General features: G+C 38.1%; 2 protein-coding genes across 2 annotated transcripts in view; both read right to left on the bottom strand.

The window, feature by feature from the left end:
• LOC117289289 (RNA-binding protein Nova-1-like) overlaps positions 1-14,645 on the bottom strand; it is a 71,545-nt gene extending 56,900 nt beyond the window's left edge. The window contains exon 1 of the mRNA XM_033770350.1: positions 14,106-14,645. Within this exon, the coding sequence (XP_033626241.1) occupies positions 14,106-14,292 (187 nt within the window). The 5' untranslated portion in view covers positions 14,293-14,645. The remainder of the gene's footprint in view (positions 1-14,105) is intronic.
• Positions 14,646-18,390: 3,745 nt separating this feature from the next.
• Positions 18,391-19,795, bottom strand: part of LOC117295595 (spectrin beta chain-like) — a 60,298-nt gene continuing 58,893 nt past the window's right edge. The window contains exon 39 of the mRNA XM_033778296.1: positions 18,391-19,640. Coding sequence (XP_033634187.1) covers positions 19,436-19,640 — 205 coding nt within the window. The 3' untranslated portion in view covers positions 18,391-19,435. The remainder of the gene's footprint in view (positions 19,641-19,795) is intronic.

Here is a 19,795-nt window from a genome sequence, read left to right as displayed (position 1 = left end):
CTTTTGTAGGAATGGGGTCATGCTTGGCCCGTTATCAAACAACTGGAAATATTGTTAGAACCGAAACCATCCGTGAAACATGTGGGATATACTTTAATGTTTATATCATTTGTACAGAAGATGGAAAGTATCATAAACCAAAATGTTTTGACACAAACTGTCACCTCAAACTTTGACTTCATCATGTTTTCAAACCAACATGGGCGTTCTCACCACACCCACTGGACCATTAGCCAAAGTCCAGTTATTTTAGTATGTGACCAGTAACCACATGACCGAACAAGTCCTGCCGTACAATATTTGTCCAAACAACATCCTATTGAAGATTAACGAATGGGTACTTCAGCTTTGCAATAAAAAGTAATGTTAGAGTGTTGTAAAATAAAAAAAAAAATCAATTCTAGAAGTAGTCCAACGAAAACTCACTTGCATCCTATTTGGATTTTTTTTTCTTCATTTGGGCCTTAAGGGCTCTTGGGAAATTATCCTGCCCCATTTTGTGTAATAAAAATAGGTACTTATTAACCATTATTACTACTGCACACATGGAGTACAACCAGGACAATGGCAGTAGATGACGATCAATAGCTGCCCCTAAATCAACATTGCTTTTTCTATCTGTAGTTATCCATTAACTTGGAAGTGAAAAATTAATGGTAAACTTTGCACCGCATAACTTATAACATTATCTAGTAGGTTGTGTGCACTAGAGACAGCAAATTCAATTGAACAAGGCAGGCAAATTCAACGATAAAAATTTTAGGGGTAAAAGATTCAAGTTTTCAAGCGGAGTGCCGAACACTGAAAGATTCAATTTTATAAGTGGAGTGCCGAACACTGAAATTACATCCATGCTAGGGGTTGAATGCACTCTACAGTCAACCCTTTCTGGTGCATTTCACCTTCAAGTTTTGTATTTTAATTGGATATTCTGCGCTACGAGGGAAGGGACCCTCCAGTGCGGGGTTTCAGTCTTTCATGTTTCCCTGCACTCTGCAATGTGCTGATAATTATTGCCATATGTTATTGCATGTTGCTCTAATGACGGTTGGTTAGCAATGGAGACACACTGCAGCTACTACTAGCAGCCACCGGATACAACCAAAGGAGTCCTCTAGTCCGGGAATGTCAACTGTTGCCGATAAAAAAAAAAATGTTCGCCAGCAAATCAAGAAAGCTTTCCTTTGATTTTAATGAGCTCTAATTATGATGAACATGTTCAATAGTTGCGTTACAGACAGATGCTTATAACTAGCAGGCCTGAAGGCGATTGCCTCCATGCTCCCTGGTCATTGCCTTGGTGCCCTTAAAATACTCCAGTAGAAACTTACAATTTCCTCATAGGGTGCCCTTTCCCAAGGAGAAAATGCCTTGGTGCCCTTGCCCTTTAAAAAGGAAGCATGTAGGCTTGAATTAGTATTATTCTAAATGAGATATTCAGTTTGATTTTCAACAGAGCTTCAGGCCTGTATGCTTCGTTTTTAACAGGGCAAGGGGCACCAAGGCATTTTCTCCTTGGTAAAGGGCACCCTATGAGGAAATTGTTAATTTCTACTGGAGCATTTCAAGGGCATATAGGCCCTAGATTTTAGTGGAAGGCCAGTAAACTGGACAAGTCAAGTGCTCTTGTGTTTACCAAATGAAAATTGTTGACTTTGAGTCAGACAAATCTCTTCCAAATCCTGTGTTTTTTAATTACCGACTGTGTATTTTTAGCTTTTTATTTACTGTTCTGTGTAATTCAATTCCCCGCCCCACCCCGGGCTGCAATAAACAAGTAATTATGCTAAATAATAAGTGAGTATCAAATTATACTCACCCATAAAGCTAATGAGAATGAGAATTTTTTTGGCTTGCCACTTTTGTAACTATTATACATAGACAGTTTTGTTCTCAATTTCATTCCAGTCTCGTTACAAACAACTCTGGCCAAGGAAATAATTGTAGCTACATGCCCAGGGGTCAATTCCACAAAGAGTTAGGACTAGTCCTAGGAAATATTAAAAACCTATGGCTAGTCACTAGAGTAACTCGTCCTAACTCGAGATAAGACTTTGTGAAATCAACCCCTGGATTACCGACATCTCCTCCCCCAAATTCAAGCCCAATTCATTAATGTTTACATTGCACACTGAGATTTTATTTGTGTACACCTACACTCCCTTTACTAAACATTTAGAGGTTTCCGTACAGCACGCTCTATTGTAATGGTTCTCCTCCTCTCCAGTTTTCCTACAGATACTATCTACCAATTCCATCACAAAAAATCCCCATTTATAAAGAATTGAATTGCATGACCTTGGATCTTTGATCCAGTTACACAGACTTGTGCCCATGACTGGTCCACTGAAACAAACAACCAAACCATAACATTTCTTGCAAATAAAGTCGTCAATCACCAGGAGAGAATTTGAAGACCGAATGGTTGTCTATTTCATCCATCATTTAGTAAAACATTACAAGTGAATGGTGCGTATTCTTTTCTGAATACTCTCGCCTTCACACTATGTGAACGTCTAGTCAAAGTGTTGTTGTGTACATAGACCCTCCATAGCCCTCCCAGAGAAGCCCCTTTTCACTGCGACCCTGTGACCTCAAACCCAGTTAACCATAAGAATAGCTTGCCAAGGATGCAAGCACAAAGGAGGTGGTACCATGTCATTGAATGGGTGCACCAGTCTGGAATAGGCTTGACTTCAAAGCTGATAATCTCTTGTCAAGTAACACATACACTGAAGGCTTGTATTGTAAATCAGTGTACTGCACATTCCTTAGTTCCACAAGGGCATCATTGGCTTTAAAGGTTTTTTCATTATTATACAATTTTACAATACAGTCTGTTGGTCTTCACAATGTACTTTCCTATCTCAACAAAATGGAATTAAAGGGAAGGTACACGTTTGGTAATTACTCAAAACAAATATTACCTGAAAAACTGACTTGGTATTGAGCATTGGAGAGCTGACAGCACTTGAGTGGTCTGCCCTCATTGGCCAACCTATGCGTGTGCTTCTGTGTGCAGGGCTTGAATTAGGAAGGAACATCCACAAGACTATAGGGCTTATGCTGTAGCTCAACATTTCTACTGTCAAGACCAGCAAGACCAGAGAAAAAGCTACACAGTTTCATGTAAACTGTTTTTAAGTAAACTGTTTTTAAGTAAACTGTTTTTATGTAAACTGTTTTTATTTGAACAAGAGAAGGTTTACCTCATTCTTAAGTTATAGGTTGTACTTTTATCAACACAAAAAAAAGACAATTCTCAGATTTAAACTCAACATTTCTAATAGGCCCTACCATTTCTTGTTTTAATTGAAAGACACAAGATCAACTGGCATAATTGTCTGGTCATGAGTTTGGAGGCAGTGGACACTATTGGTAATGACTCAAAAGCATAAAACCTTACTTGGTAACGAGCAATTGAGAGCTGTTGATAGTATAAAACATTGTGAGAAATGGCTCCCTCTGAAGTAATGTAGTTTTCGAGAAAGAAGTAATTTTCCAACAATTTGATTTCGAGACCTCAGATTTAGAATTGGAGGTCTCAAAATCAAGCATCTGTACGCACACAACTTCGTATGAGTATGACACAGGTTTTTTTTCTTTCACTATTATCTCGCAACTTATGACGATTGATTGAGCTCAAATTTTCACAGGTTTGTTATTTCATGCATATGTTGAGATACAGCAAGTGAGAAGACTGGTCTTTGACAATTACCAATAGTGTCCAGTGTCTTTAATAGCCCTGCACTAAAATGACTGGCCTCAGGCTGGCCAGAATGTCAAAATGACAATGCACTGGCTAATTACTGAAAGAGTTATTGGCAAACCCTCCACAGTTAAAAATGTTCAGTGTACAGCATTCCCTCAATATAACATTTCAACCAAAAATACTGACATAGTAAGTTGTAACTTGTCTTTTTTAAAACAGAAAAGCTTGACACTTATGTTTTTCAGTTTCACAGAAAATACATCAATGAGGGACAACCTGGTGGGTGCATGTACAAAAAAGTGTATCAAGACATCATTCAATTCATAAAGAATGCTGCCTTCAACAATTTGCTCAAAAAATATACAGAATTTCATGGCCATAGACCATACCATATGCACCATTAGATGCCATCACCCAGACTGTAGCTTTAAACATTATGCAATTTCACTACCCTTGAAACCCAGCGCATTCCCAGATCGCATTCCCAGATCTCTTTACTTGGCCTACCTGATAACATCTTTCCCCAGTCTCCATTTGTTTTCTTCTTCAATTTCAAGCAATGTGTGTGTGAAATTTTACGAGCAACTAAACTCAGTTACGTGGCACCACATACAAATTGGGTACAACACATGACCAAACCAAATGTTGAGACTAGAAGGCCAGGCTGGAAGGCTGGCAAAAAAGTGGCTCCCGGAAAGCAGTTTATTAATTAACACACACAAGTAGGCCTAAATGTTATGTATAAACTTGTAGTGAAAAAAAGAAAAGACAACATTTTGCAAACAGTTTTGGACAAAAAAACAGACTGAGTTTTCTGTTTGATAGCAGTTACTGTAAATCTCAATTACATCAGTTAGTAATCGCTGTGTCAATGACGAACAAAATAAAACCCTGGAGTTTGTCAAATACAAAAACTGCCAAGAATTACTCAATGTTATGTGGTTCATATGGTGTATTCAGCCCCTTTCACACAACAGCAGTTTAGCATGGGTCCCTTGCTATTTTACGTGGTTGTAAAATTTTACAAAATGTACCTCATGTGAAAGGACAACAATAGTTTTCTACTGCATTGCTACATTTGAAAACATGCTAAAGCAAGGGACCCCAGTTAAATTGCTGTCGTGTGAAAACCACTTAAATTGCAACGTAAGTGTACCCACGATTATGGCTGTGATAAAACAAAGACATGAGCTGTGCATATTTAATTTATATGCTCAGCATAAACATAAGAATTTGTGAGCAGCTTCATTACCTCGCAGCATGTAAATCAAGATCTTCCAAATTAATGTCATAAATGTACAGTATGCGCTAATCAAATTCCAGAGATATTCCAAGGGCATTGTGCCTAGACCACATAACTGTCTCCAGCCAGAACACACTAGTACCTTTGGCTTGTTATTAAATCAATGGACAATTACTAATTGACAGTGTATATCCATCAAGGAGACATGATGTACAAATTACATTAGGTAGAAGCAAGGAGGCTTGCAACAAGCAGTGGACTGGCAGATTGCCACTAATGGGGATTTACTGAATTATTCCAGCTACACTGCACCGTTGGGACATCGGCTGAATCAGCACGTATCTACTGTAGATAAACAGAACATGTAACGGGTGTGAAGCATCTACAGTATGCATGTAGAAGTTAAACATGAACTGTATGCACTTTGTTCAACGCCGAGTTCTAAAGCCCCTTTCACATGGGAGCAATTGAGCAGGGGTCCCTTGCTAAATTGTAGCGTGTTTGTAAAATTTTACAAAATGTACCTCATGTGAAAGAGCAACAATTTTTGTCTACTGTCCAAGCTCTTGCAAAATCTTGTCAACCATTGCTACATTTTACAACGGATGCTAAAACTAAGCAAGGGACCCCAGTTAAATTGCTGTCGTGTGAATACTGCTTAATTAATAAAACAGAGCATGGCCTCATACTTCACAGAGGCAATGAAGGTGATTCCTCCATGCCCGCTGGTCATTGCCTTGGTGCCCATGAACACAGTTGAAATTTACAATTTTTCTCATAGGGTGGGTGCCCTTTACCAATGGGAAAATGTCTTGGTGCCCTTCCCCTCTAAAAACGAAGCATTCAGGCCTGCACAGCAGTGAATGAAAACGTACTTCTGCTTTCGCATCTTCTAAATATTTATATTGAATTTGACCACAAAATCCTAGTCATTGCGGTAATAAGATGGACAGAAACAAAATCTCAGCTCACACTACAGGTACACGTAGTCACCTTGGCCTGTACACTACACCTTCGCTGGCAACTGTGTACAGTACAGGGTTACTTAGCTAACACATGCGAAGTGTTGAAACTAGACTGACTAAATGCATGGCGATTCACTGTGTGCCGTACACGCCAGGGATTTGTCTTTTCTAGTGTAGAAGACATGGGTATCTCCTCGACAAATCCATCAGGGTCGTCCACTGAGTGTTTTCCCCTAATATGCAAATACATACAGCGTTCTTTTTTATAAAGTATAACACGTTCTTTTTTTGTTAAGTACAACACGCACGACACAAACGAAAACAAGAAAATGCCAAGAGGCGAGTTGAAGCTTTTGTACACTTGTACATGAGGACAGAAGCGTCCAAGTAATGATGGCAAACACTCGTACAGAAGGTTGTTAAGAAATTAACCTCAAACAGATTGGTCCACAATTAACCAGAATGACAGTAATTGCCTCCATGCCCCTAGCAGCATTCTCCCTTAACACTGGACCAGTTCCATTCTCGCCAAGTGGTCCGAGTGGCTAATTCACTGTTTAAAAGTAACTCGGTGACGTGCTAGTGAAACAACAACCTAACTGGTCCTGCTGGCCAGTTACTAAAGAAAGTTTAGCCAAGGGTAAACCCTGCCTAGGCCAATGCCTTGGTGCCCCTTGGCCACTGCCTTGGTGCTCCTTTGTGCCCCTTGAAATGTTCCAATAGAAGTGTACAGTTCTACATTTCCCTCACTGAGGTGCCCTCTAGTTAAGAAAAGCTGCCCTGCCCTTTCAAAATAATATAAATACATCATGCCCGACTCTTCCACAGAATTGAATTTTGATGTAGACCTGTTTTTATCGGTTCCATAGTGCAAGCAGCCTTCTGCTAAGCGCTTTTCACTTCTTGATAAGCCAAGAATGATTCAGAGTAAAATGATCTTAATTTTAAAATAAAGTCTGACCTTGACGATCTTGCCTTTGGGCTTTGGGGCCCGGGTGAAAACCACAGCTGTCACTACAGTGTGGCTCTGCTCATTTTCATAGGGGACAGTAAAGTTCATCATTGTGTATGAGATATCCAGGTTAAGGTCATGGATCAGTCAGAAATATGTTAAGATATTAGGAATATGATGAGCCTGCCATATACATAGTGGGTACTATGACTGGATGCTGATTCAGTAGGCAAGGCATATTGTATTAAGTAATGCCCTTTCCAAATGACAGCAACTTACATGTAGCAGGGGTCCCTTGCTTGATTCTTGCATGCTCGTGAAATTTGCACTTTGTGTGGACTGTCCAAATTAAATCTTCTTTTAACCTACATTTTGTCGAAGGCCAGCATCCTGCCAACATGACCAAACCTTCTGCTTTACCAGCCAGTGAACGATTTCCTTTGTATAGCAGAGCAAAATGCTATGCAAATTGTATCAGTTGCTACTCAAAAATCATCTTTTGCTACCCAACCATTCAGTGTGCACAAACCTTGTTCAGTCGAAATACTTTGCTATGCAAAAGTGCTGGATGAAATCGTTCCCTATCAGCCATGCATTGAGGACAACAAAGTAATTAAAAAATCAGTGCGCATACCATTTGTAAATTTATAGGAACATTGGTTAAATTTAAGTACCATACCATGTGAATAGGGCTACGGGTGACAAATCACAACAAAGTTTATTACCACCCACGAGTACAGTTTTGTTCAAACAACAAACTTAACAAACTTTACATTTTTACTGACAAGGCCTGAGATTCTATGAAATTTTCCCTCAAAAACTTTTAACTTGTGTCAACTCTAACAATTTCATGACTGCATACTCAAAATATTTATTTGACAATCATTTCCCCCGGTCATGTACTTTCTTAAAGTCTGCAGATAAATCTTGTCATCGGGGACTTTCTTAATCAAAACATAAATTTTGATCAAGGGTAGTAGAGTCTTCAGAGTTACTTATAGGACATCATCAGTCTCTGTTTGCTTTTCCAGTGCAAGGATTGATAGAGAACCATTGCACGCCACTGAAAAAATCCTCCTTGAAAAAACATAATTAATCAAAGAGGTAAACATAAGCCTGACCAGGAATTTATAAACATTTACAGTGAATCATGGTGAGGAAATAAATACTGGTCGGTATACATTGGCCAGTTGGTGTTGACAGTGGCACTAGTCTTTCTGCGGACAGAGAAATCAGTCTGTAGGCCTGTAGGCCTGTATGCTTCGTTTTTAAAAGGGCAAGGGCACCAAGGCATTTTCTCCTTGGTAAAGGGCACCCTGTACAGTATGAGAACATTTTTAATTTCTACTGGAGCATTTCAAGCGCACCAAGGCAATGACCAGGGGGCATGGAGGCAGTCAACGTTCCTTCAAATATGCTTCACCTAGACTATGGAACTCTCTTCCCAACAATCTCAAAGACTGTTCCACGCAATAATATTATTATTATTATCACCTCAGTTGCCTCCATGAAGTATCAGGCCCGAGTCTGTCACAGCTTGGCAGGCACTGCTGGTTCGGCCTTATCATCTACAATCTTGTTTTCTCTCAAAACCTCTTCAGAAGAGGAATACATCCTTAACAACTTCTTCTTTACATTATGGTCTTGCAATATTTATTTTAAAAGGGGTGTACAAACAATGGTGTTTTCCTCATTGTTGGACGTCTTGCCAGGTCTGACACAGAACTACTTGTGTTTTAAAGACAATCGCTTTGGTTTATTGAACTGATGGATTGTTTTAAATCCTACGGTGTACATAATGTAGATTACACAATAAAACTAACATGTGAAAATTTAGTTTCAAAGGCGGACAAGTTTTTGAGATATTACCGAAAAATCTGGAGCGAATATGTCCACGCAGGAAGAATAATCAGTAAAGGAATACAGAATCTAAGAAATGTATCTGACAGTATTAAACATTTCTTAGATTAAAACTTTGGGGCATAAAAACTGATATATTTTTACATTTAAGACCACATAACTTCATTTGAAATGCATTGTTTCTCAAAATGCTCTACTATTGAAAGCTGCAGAGTCCAATTTCATGGCTCTGCTTACCGCCCAATTCAGCGCTTGCGATCACGATTCCCCGCTTACGGTGCAAGCGCCGAATTTCTGCACTAGCCTTGTAAGCGTAGAATGCCTAGTAGCGTGGAGTACGCACGCTCAGAAGCCAAAATTCGCCGCAAGCCCTGTGAAATACGCTTGCCGTAAGCACAGAATTCCCCGCTTCCGTAAGCGCCAATTCTGTGCTTACGGTAAGCAGAGCCATGAAATTAGGCCCTTTATGCCTCTAACCCAGCACTGCTCTAACCCCTAAATTTGTTTTGCCATTTATTTTATGAGTGATTACCAAACTTACTAACATACCTTCCTTTAAGCACCAGCAAAATTTCATTAGTTTTGCTTTCTGTGCGTGGACACTAAACAATCATATCTATGCCAATCTCTTGCAGTGAATAATTTTATGAATTCCATGCAGCCACCAAACCTGGCATCTAAATTCAACCATTTGAACGTTTTAATCTCCATAACTGATGTAGAAGAGGAACTATACTGTGCACTTTTGATCACTCAACAGGTATTCTCCCTTGGGGAACCAACCACCCCAGGTTTTATCTTCTTCTTTTAAGGCGTAACACAATCTAATGAATTATTAAACCAGAGTATTGACTGACCAGCTTGGGTTTTGTAGGCTCTCTGTTCATTTGTAAATCTATAGGAGAACACGAGTAGACACATGGCAGCATCAATAAGAGGGATTATTCACAATCACATATATTTATTGGGAAAGACTTGTTGGGATTTTGTCTGCGTTTTATGCATCAATAAAGGCTTTAAAACCAACTCAATATTCCAAGAGAACGGGCCCTTTGTTTTTTTTGGAATCTCACATATTGCAGGTACATGTTTAGTATTAGTTAGGCCCTACATGGCTTCTGACTGGCTCTTCGAACAAAGATTGACTAAGTAGGGAGACCGCCAACGTAGGCCTACATTAGATAGCTCAGTTGGTAGTAAGAGCACCCGCCTGTTAATGCAGGAAGTCACAGTTCAAGTCCCACTGTACTAAATATTTTTTGTTCAACCCCAAAATTTATTTTCTTTTATTTAACAAATGATTCATTTGTTTGGCAACTGTCCATGGATCTTTTAATATAACAAAATAAATCATCCAGACAAAAAATACACACCAACAAACAAAATGCCCCCGCCCCCCCCCCCCTGCATATTAGCACAAGCCACAGATTGTGAGGCTTTTACAAGGCTTCACAAACCGACCTTCGCTCCATCATAGAGCAAGGGTTTTATACCTACACTGTTGATGTATTTTGAATCAAAACTACATAGGTCAACCATGCCCCAGAACAGCAAATTTATGGGCAAATAAAAATCCTGATTCTGTCCAATGTTTACCCTAGCGCTGGTCAGTCCAATTGTGATGCAAATTAGGCAAGCAATCAGATTGAGTCAAGCTGCCTTTGGGAGCAGGGTCCATGGCTACAGTATTTAAGTAGAGCCTCCAGATAAAAAGCAATGATTAGAATCTCTAGTCGGCCACATTTGCATACTGTACATTGTAAATGTAGGTGTGTTTAAAGAAAGACAAAATTGCAGTCTACAATGCAATCTGATGGTCAAAATGATTAACGTAGTCTGTCTGCAGGGTGTATGCATTCTAAGCTGTTGTTCACAGGAGTGTACGATTATAATTAACATCGACACTTCCATGTAGCCATTCTCAGACAGTTTGTTACATTTGCATTTTGCAATTAGGCCTAATAGTATACAGAACCCTCCACCTAAAATCCACACACCACAGTACATAGGCCTACAATTTGCAACATCATGAGAAAGCGCAGCAATTTTGTCTACTGTCCAAGTTCTTTTCACAATCTTGTCAACCATTACTTCATTTCACAACCATGCTAAAGATATTAAAAAAACAAGGGACCCCAGTAAAATTGCTGTCGCGTCAATAGCAATTTGGATTCAAAAGTTGCTTTAATTGTAGGATGGGAATTAAAATCATATAATATATTAATTATTGATAAAACAGAGGTTTTAAATTGAGTATGACTTCCTATTCCCAGTGAAACGTGATTTCAATTGGATTCCAGTGTTTTATGCCAATTCATAACCAAGACCAGGTGACTCAAAGTAAATAGATTGTACAGTATGCAAGCATGAACCATGGAGGTAATTCTACCTCCACGCATGAACCTACGGATTTATGTTTATGATACTGTGTACAACCGTTAAAAGTTGCTTTTGATGGCTTGCCATTTTGCCCATGAACAACGAAGGTTGAGTTGGTGGGATGTTAATGAGTTGCAAATCAACTGTGAAGAACATGCGGGGACTGAATTGAAAAGAATGTGTTTTTCTCATTTGAGAAAATATGGCTTGTCAGTGAACGATTTCCATTGTATGGCAGAGCAAAGTGCTACACAAAATGAATCAGTTACTACTCAATATTGGCATTCAGTGTGCACAAAATAAGTTCACGCTAGTTTTGCTATGCAGAATTGCTGGACGAAATCACCCCTTGCACATTACAAGTTGAAGGTTTTGAGCACAGAGAAGACTCTTTCATGGGACAGCATCATTGGTTATAAATAGCAAATGTAACACCAGGTTGTCAAAATAGACACTGACAATGCTGCAAGGCGCTGGTATTACAAGTTAATACTACGACAGAAGAATCACTGAGCTGTGCTAAGCTGATTCCCTGTACATGTGTGATACTAAACTGTCCTGATAGTGGGGGAAGCAGGAACATAACAATGATCCTCTTGTGCCAATAAACTGCTTACAAGAGTTGCTCCCTCCAACAGGTTGGACCAACAACAGGTATAATCCTTATTGCTCTTTTGTGCACAATGTAACTGCCACACCACATGTTAATATGGATAACAGCATGCTTTCAATAGCACATGTAACATGTAACATGTAGTTGCATGACTGTAAATTGAACCCTTATGCATACACCATTGACCATTCCAAGACAACCCATCTCTTTCATCCAGGCCCTCCTTAACACAACCAGCTCATTATAATCTCCAATTCAGAGATATTGAATTTATCGACTGGCAACAAGTTGTAGCGCGATAGTCATGCTGCAGTCGGCAAGTTCCTGGATTTACGTTCCTTACTAATAGTCCATTGTCTGACTTGCTGTACACTGAATGTCCACTGCAAGTCATCAATAATATCTGTTCTCGCTGAATGCTTTCCATTGATCAGGGGCTGTGGTAACAACAGGTTGATGACGGCATTACAACCTGAGTTTAAATTTACTACATACAGCTTAGTTGATTTCACGGCTTCGGTGAAGAGAAAACGACTCAACAATACAACCTGTTCTTTTATTATTTTTTTTGGAGGATGTAGCAAGGAAATTGAAGGAAAAAAAAAGTGAACAGAAACTGTCACGGTGTAGGAAATGGGCATGCCATGAACTGCATTGACAGGTTTACTTGTTAGGATCTATCAAACTTCACCTTCTGTCCGTTGAACTAGAAGCATTTCCTGATCAGTTGAGTTTATCTTTCCAACAAAATCCGGACTCACATTTCAAGGTACATAATAAACATTAAGGCCTATTGCAAACTGTGGGTACATTAGTATGTTCTGATCAACAAAAATTGATGCAGTTTGTGTACACTGTGTGTTAAAGGAAGGTGCATGTACCTTGCTCTATGATATTGCAAATAGTGGAACTTTCACAAAGTATTGACGAAAACATTCACTTTGACTTCTGGCACTTCACACCAGTTTGAGACTCTTAAAGTTAAGTTATACACATTCATGAACAATTTGTCTCAAACTTTTTTTGTTGTTTTTAAACTGGTGTGCATCACTTGTGTTTTTAATAAAATAAACCATTGCTTCATTCGTTCCTGAGTAATTCCTCACATACTTTAAAATCATCTGTAGTCATTCCTAACCCCTTTGATAAAAGACACTTTGTTGGGAATTTAAAAAGTGGTTATCAACAAATTGTATAAGGAAAATTGTTGGCTTGAGACAGGATGGGACCAAATGAACAAACTAAAAATTATAAGATCTTCTTAAAAAGATGAATTTTTAAAAACATTTGCACATGTAGGCTTACTTGGTTTAATTTTTTTTTAAAGCGGGTCATAAGGCAATATATGCCCCAATATATCATGGTGGCTTGGCCCATACTGTTTACCAATTACAGACCACATCCTTAGTGGCCCACAAACCTACAGCGGAGGCACAGCAGTCCAGATGTTGAAAAATATCAAGACACTTTACAGTCACAAAATTGAGACTTCAGCACAAACCCAGTAAAAAATATGGAGGGGGGGGGGGCGGCAGTTGTCATAAATTGTAAACTGAAGCTAAGTGTTCAGTTGTTGAGTGTGACAGGGGTCCTATTAAAAATGGTCACTTGACACTGTGAGTCATCTTTCTTGATGGTCCAGTCCATGTATGATGATTCCGGACTTGGTTGATAATGGACGAGATTGTTGCATCAACTAGACTACAACCATGATTGATAACATCATGCTTGAATTGCTAATGCTCATTACAATTTATCAAGTTTAGATGTACCTGGTAACAAGTAAACGACAGTCAAAGCTGACAGTAGGGCCTATGCATTTATTACAACATTTACCATATTTTACCACTGCCAGGATATGAATATGATACAAACATTTGATTAAGGTACACCACCCATTACATTATGTATTTTTTACAGGCCTTCCTTGCATACTTGAGGATTATGTAACTGATTGATAAAGCAATTAGTTTACCAGAGTACTCCTATCTCATTGTCTTGCATTTCAATGGGTAGGGCCTACAGACAGTAGAACTACACTATGTATGATAAAGTTTGTTCTGCTATCATCGAACGAACCTCACCAATACTTAATATAATACTATAAACAGGAGGAGAGTAGAAAGCATCTGCATTTATTATAATTAACAATTAAAGATAATGAATTTTATTCACTATGGACTTCTTTTTTTTTGGGGGGGGGGGGGGAGATTTTAAAATTAACATTCTACAAACTACTGTAAAAACTACAGTAAAGCACGATGATATAACGAAGTATGGTGTATACTTGTACACTCAAATGAGTCAAAATTCATAACTAACTATAAAATTATGATTAATTATTCAAAAACACGTAGTAAATCATCACGACGCCAACTTACCATTGCCGATCATGCCGACTGTGTGTGAACGTTTGGATACTCCCCCTTCGATGTCTCCTTCCAACGGCCTCTTCCTGGAGTCGACAACATCTCCATTAAGTCCCATATCGATGATAGGTTGCCCAACCACACTATGCATGGGGTGCATTGGCCCCAAATTAGCTCCTACAAACTCGGCAGTCGCCATTTTCAGTTCGTCTAGCCTGCGTAAAGAGTTTTCAACGAGCAACCCGTTGCGCTCTAGAGCAACGTCCGACGACCACCAACAGAACAGTCGGTGATTTTTTTTCCCCACAAAACTCTCTGATTAACACCCGGTCTATACACTGAAAACAACTCCTGAGGACCTAACGAACAGATAAAATGCCTTACATTCGAAATGGTCTCCCGAGGATGTCCAGTTTGACACTTGGGAGGCAGTCAGGGAGAACAAAGGTGTAAAATCTGGGCTTAGTTCAGCAGATGCGGTCTGTTGTTTTCATCACCATTCGCGGTAGACTGCCGGTAGGTCGCGGTGTGCACAACAAGTTGCAGGCGGTAATCATGTGGCGTGTGATGTGCAAGGTGCATACAAAATGCATGGGGAATCGGTGGTACGTGATTAATGCAATGCGCATTGTATTATCATTGGACGAATGAGGGCGCGGACACCTCCTCTCCCATTCGTTTCAACTCGTCACGTGTGCATTTTTACAGCTTAGTTTTTTGTTTACATTTGGAGGTGGGACAAATTTACTGAAGTTGTAAATCATTAACTTGCGTTCTGAATATCATTTTATAAGTGATGTTTATATTAAAGTTGGGTGTGTAACATTGATACTGTAAAACACACTAATAACCCATGGAGGAAGGAATGAACACACAAGAAATATGAAACAATGAAAAATGTTCCCTAAAATCCTTTGACCTGTGGTGGTGAATTAATCTTGTGTTTAATCACATCAACAGAAGGATGTTATGGAAGTGACATTCAACATCCTGCAATTTATAAATAATATATCACCCTGGCATTCCATTTTCCAAGAAAAACAAATCTAAAAACATTTCCCTTTCAGATTTAAAATTCATTTCATCCCAACACAAATTATTGCGCTTCAAATATTGCTGGAGATAAGTCCTTTCATAATAACTTCACTAAATTTATGGTATGGACAGTGTAGTAAAAAGCTGAACACAAGTTTAGTTTTGATGAATACCTCTAACTCTCGGGCACAAACTTTCAAACTCGCAAAAATGTATACATTTCAATTGACGAAATACCAACAGGGTTTTTCCTGAATAAAAACCATAAAGAAATTAGCTGATCAGTTGTGCTTACCATGGAGTTCTGCACTAACAGCACCCTGTAAAGCATGCAAGTCTATCGGCCGTAAGCGCAGAAATTTGCGGTGAGCAGAGCCATGAAATTTGCACCAAGCAAGTGAGAGGTAAAAATTAAATCTGTTCATTATATTGAAAGACGGGTAATATAAAAAAAAAATCAAAACCTAGTCAATAAAAATCAAATAAAGTAAATATTGGTAGCCGATTTCACAAAACTTTACGCAACTAACGTTTATGACGTAAGTTGCACCATAGACGTTGCGTAAGTGGACTTACGCAGTTGCGTAAAGTTTCGTGAAATCGGCTGCTGAACTTCATAATAAAGAATATCACTCCGAACACAAAGTGTGGTTTTTTCTTTATTTTTTAATGGCATCATTTATTGAAACACGTTACAAAACAGTGGTGTGAGAGAGAAAGAGTAAAATAATGTGAGCCATCCATAATTGAAGTCAATCCTTCAAAGACCGTGACACCATAGAGTTGAATTGTTACTATCAAGCTTCAAATTAATGCCACGTTCTTGTGGCGACAGAACTTTGTATTTTATGCCACACAAAGCCTCATCTGTTTCTAATTCATGTTACATTCTGTTATTCTCGTTAGATTGCATCAACAACTGTTCCATTTTAGTGGAAGGAAATTTGGCGACAGATATGTTTCATTGTAGTTTTTATGGGAGGGGGCTGGCTGAATAGGTCAGATTTGGAATTGAATGACGCAAAATTGAAATGAAATTTCCTTCCACCAAAATGTTGCTTCTCTTTATTTTGGATGCCATGGTTCATTTTGCTCTTAATGAGAAGAAACTCCCTCAAGGTAAGCCCAAGAAAAACTCCCACATCATAAGAAAAGAAAGATGATTTGAGAAAAAGATAACAAATAACAATTATCTTAATAGAGAAATTAAACACATGATGTTTTGTTATTCATGCAAACATCAAAGAACTTTTTTGGCAAACGAAAAACAACACTTGTAATGTTTGTTTATAATTTACAAATCGGGTGCGTTTAACACATACAAAATTGAATACAATTTGTAAAGGTACCTGAAGGCACCTGCAAAATAAAAAATGCGTTAAGTTTTTTGGGGGGATAGGAGGCTTAACAATGGAATGACGGCAAAAACTTGATAAAAGTTGAGGCAAAATATGAAATATTTACCAACCATCTATGAAAACAACTCGATTAAATCAAAAGAGTTTCCAAGTACATGTAAATAAACTTCAATTGGAAATGAAGCTTTTATTTAGTACTCTTTCATTTACCCAAATCTGAATGAAACTATCCCTTACTTCTTACACAGAATTTAAGGTGAAAAAAATCACTCGATGTGTGTAAATTTGTCCTCACTGATGATTGGCAATTGTCTCGATACAAAACAAAATTTAAAGTGTAAAAGGTAACTGTTTAATTGAAATCAATTTTTAAACAAAATGCTGTAAGTTTGTTAGCCAATTAGTGACAATAAAAGTTTCAAATGCCATGGTCAGAAAATAAAAAATTTGCATGTCTATCACATACATTTAGGGGATTGTCGTTTGTTACTGATTATGCACTTTTAGAACACCATTTAAATTCATGTTACAGCTAAGTCTTAAAACACCAGGCAAACAAAATCAAAGGTTTTTTTTGCTGACACTGAAATCTAACTGTAAGAAACCCTACCTCTGATGCTGATCAGAAATTTCATAACCTTCCCAAATTTTATTCTACTTTTACGGAGAGGCAATTTCTATTTTCTACTTTTGAGGAGAAAAAGACAACAAAATAACCAGAAATATTCACCAGCTGAAATGGAAGCGTAGCAGCTTTATCCAGTGCAAATCATAAAGAAAAATTGCTTCTTAATAAATGAAAACAAAAAAAGGCTTTATATACTCATTTAATTGCTAAATATTCACATGCAAATGAAACCAATAAAAATAGATACCTCCATAATGTTTTAACAAGATGGCGGCATCAAACTAAATTATTCAAGGATTTTAAAACTTAAAGAATATTGTACTTTTATAACGCTACTGTTCACTTGGATGTGATCTATGGAATACCAGCACAATCACTCTCAATATGTAGTTAAATTTGATTTCAACTTGTTGGATATTTAGAAATGTTTTACATGTATAGAATGAAGTGCCTTTGATCACAAAGTTTGCACTACATGAGAGTAAGATCCCTCAGCTACAAATTACACTACGTACGGCAGGAAGTTATCAACCAATCTACCAAACTGACATTTACATGCGCAATGGATGAACCATAGGAAATCAAATTTAAAAACCAATCTTACAGTGGTAGCCCAAAGTGCAGTCTTTTGACCTCAGACTTCACTACATGTACACAATTCTAATTAAGTATAACATTAGGGGCATTGTTAGGCCGTTATATTTACCAAAGTCGTTAGCACTGTTTTTAATTATTTTCACATTTAGCTTGTATTTTCAAAGATTTTTTTCTTTCTAAGGACCCTTAAAGAGGGCTGTCTAAAAGTTTACACTGTCACAAACATTACAATCGCATCAAGACAATATTACGTAAATAAATTGCAAGGACTGAACTATTGATAAAAAGTATTATTATTCATCACATTATAGCGCAAATGACTTGTATAGTTCACAAGCTGTTCATTGTCTCATTCCACATCTACAGATGTGTAAACATTAGTCAAAAACAGCATCCACACAGCGACTGTTCACTTGGTAAAGACACAAAGTGTCGGCTTTACGTTGCTGATAAATATACATAACAATGAGGACATTTATTATTGTATCATGCTTCAACAGTTGCGATTTTTACCCATACACCCATGTGTGTAAAGCACTGGCATATCACTCGGGTGGAATTCCAACCCACGACCTTTGCCACTCTAGAACAGATGTCTATACCACTAGACCACCAAAATTGCCCAGTAGCTAGAAGCAGTTCGAATCCTACATTTTAGCAATGGGTACCGCAACAATTGTATAGATGTTAAATTTACATCTAATAAGTTGCAGTGTCGTCTAACTTTCATTAGCGGTGCAGTTTGGGCTACCACAAGGCGCACTATCAACTTGTTATATACTTACAGATATATAGAAGAGCATCTACAAATTTTACAATTTCTAGTTTTTTGTTTTCTCAGTGTAAGAGGCTTCTAATTTTTAATCAATGAATACAACTATCTTCTCTCCTGTCTGCTTCAATGAAGCACTCTCTTTGTATCATATGCCAATTCCTACACAGAGTTACGTCATTAAACTCCATGCAAGAAATGCCAGTTATTTTATCACATCATACACATGGCTTGGCTTTCCACACCGCTTTCACAAAGGGAAATTGAAGCTACACTGAAAACACACGGTAAAAGTACTGCCAGGAATACACAATACACAATATAGCAGCGTATTTATAATTACTACCTGTCACTACAAACTACAACCTGACGTTCACATCCCACCTTAATACAAGATGTCGCCATGTGTATACTACTCATTATTTCAATCCATGACTGGAATACAAAATGCGCGACCAATGCTGGGCTTGTTTATATTTTGTTTTTTCAGTTTGCACTACCACCATGCCGATAACAGGGGGCTACTGCACATATGCCAAAGGCCTAAAACTAACTTCCAAGTTTTTGTGAATAAAGGTCCGACGAAGTTTACATTTCTTTGGCTACAACAATAATCAAGTACACTTTCATGATAAGAACATTCATTGTTTTTTTAAAGTCCAGCACAGAGAAACAAGCTTAAGCAGTACTTTATTTTTATTTAAAATTCAGAAAACGTAGAGATTATAACCACATTGGTGCAAAAAAGAAGACACTGTTAAATAGTACAGTGACCCCTGAATCCATCCAGGATGGTCAAATGCATTAGTTTATGTATTAAACAGCAAATTGCAGTACTTTGTAATATTTTTTTTTATGTTTCACTAATACACACCAGAAACCCTCATTCACAGGAATATTTCAAAGATATTTACTTAGTTTTATTTGTCCCCGTCTGGCTTTCTTCCAGCGCTCATTTCTTCTTGCCGAGAGTGAAGAATCCACCTTTAGCTTTTGGTTTGTCCTTCTTGCCGCTTGAGCCGGGGTCTAGGGGCATCGTTGAAGCTCTCTTCTCTCCTGTCTCAGTGCCTCCTGCCGCTGTTTGGATGCAGCCGATCCAGTAGTTAACCTCATCGTCATCCTTGGCTTGGAATAAGTACTCAATACCACCAGGCAACCTATGTCAACAAATATAACATTGAGAAATTGAAAAAGTGCACAACAACAAATGATATCTTTACAGAACCACAATTTCTTGAACAAAGTTACAATTTTAAAAGCTTAAAAATTGCAATTTTCTTCTTTAAAGCGATGTCATACCAATCAGTTATGA

The sequence above is a fragment of the Asterias rubens genome, chromosome 1, assembly GCF_902459465.1.
Source record: "Asterias rubens chromosome 1, eAstRub1.3, whole genome shotgun sequence".
Classification (NCBI taxonomy): Eukaryota; Metazoa; Echinodermata; class Asteroidea; order Forcipulatida; family Asteriidae; genus Asterias; species Asterias rubens.
This window is presented reverse-complemented; position numbering and strand designations above follow the sequence as displayed.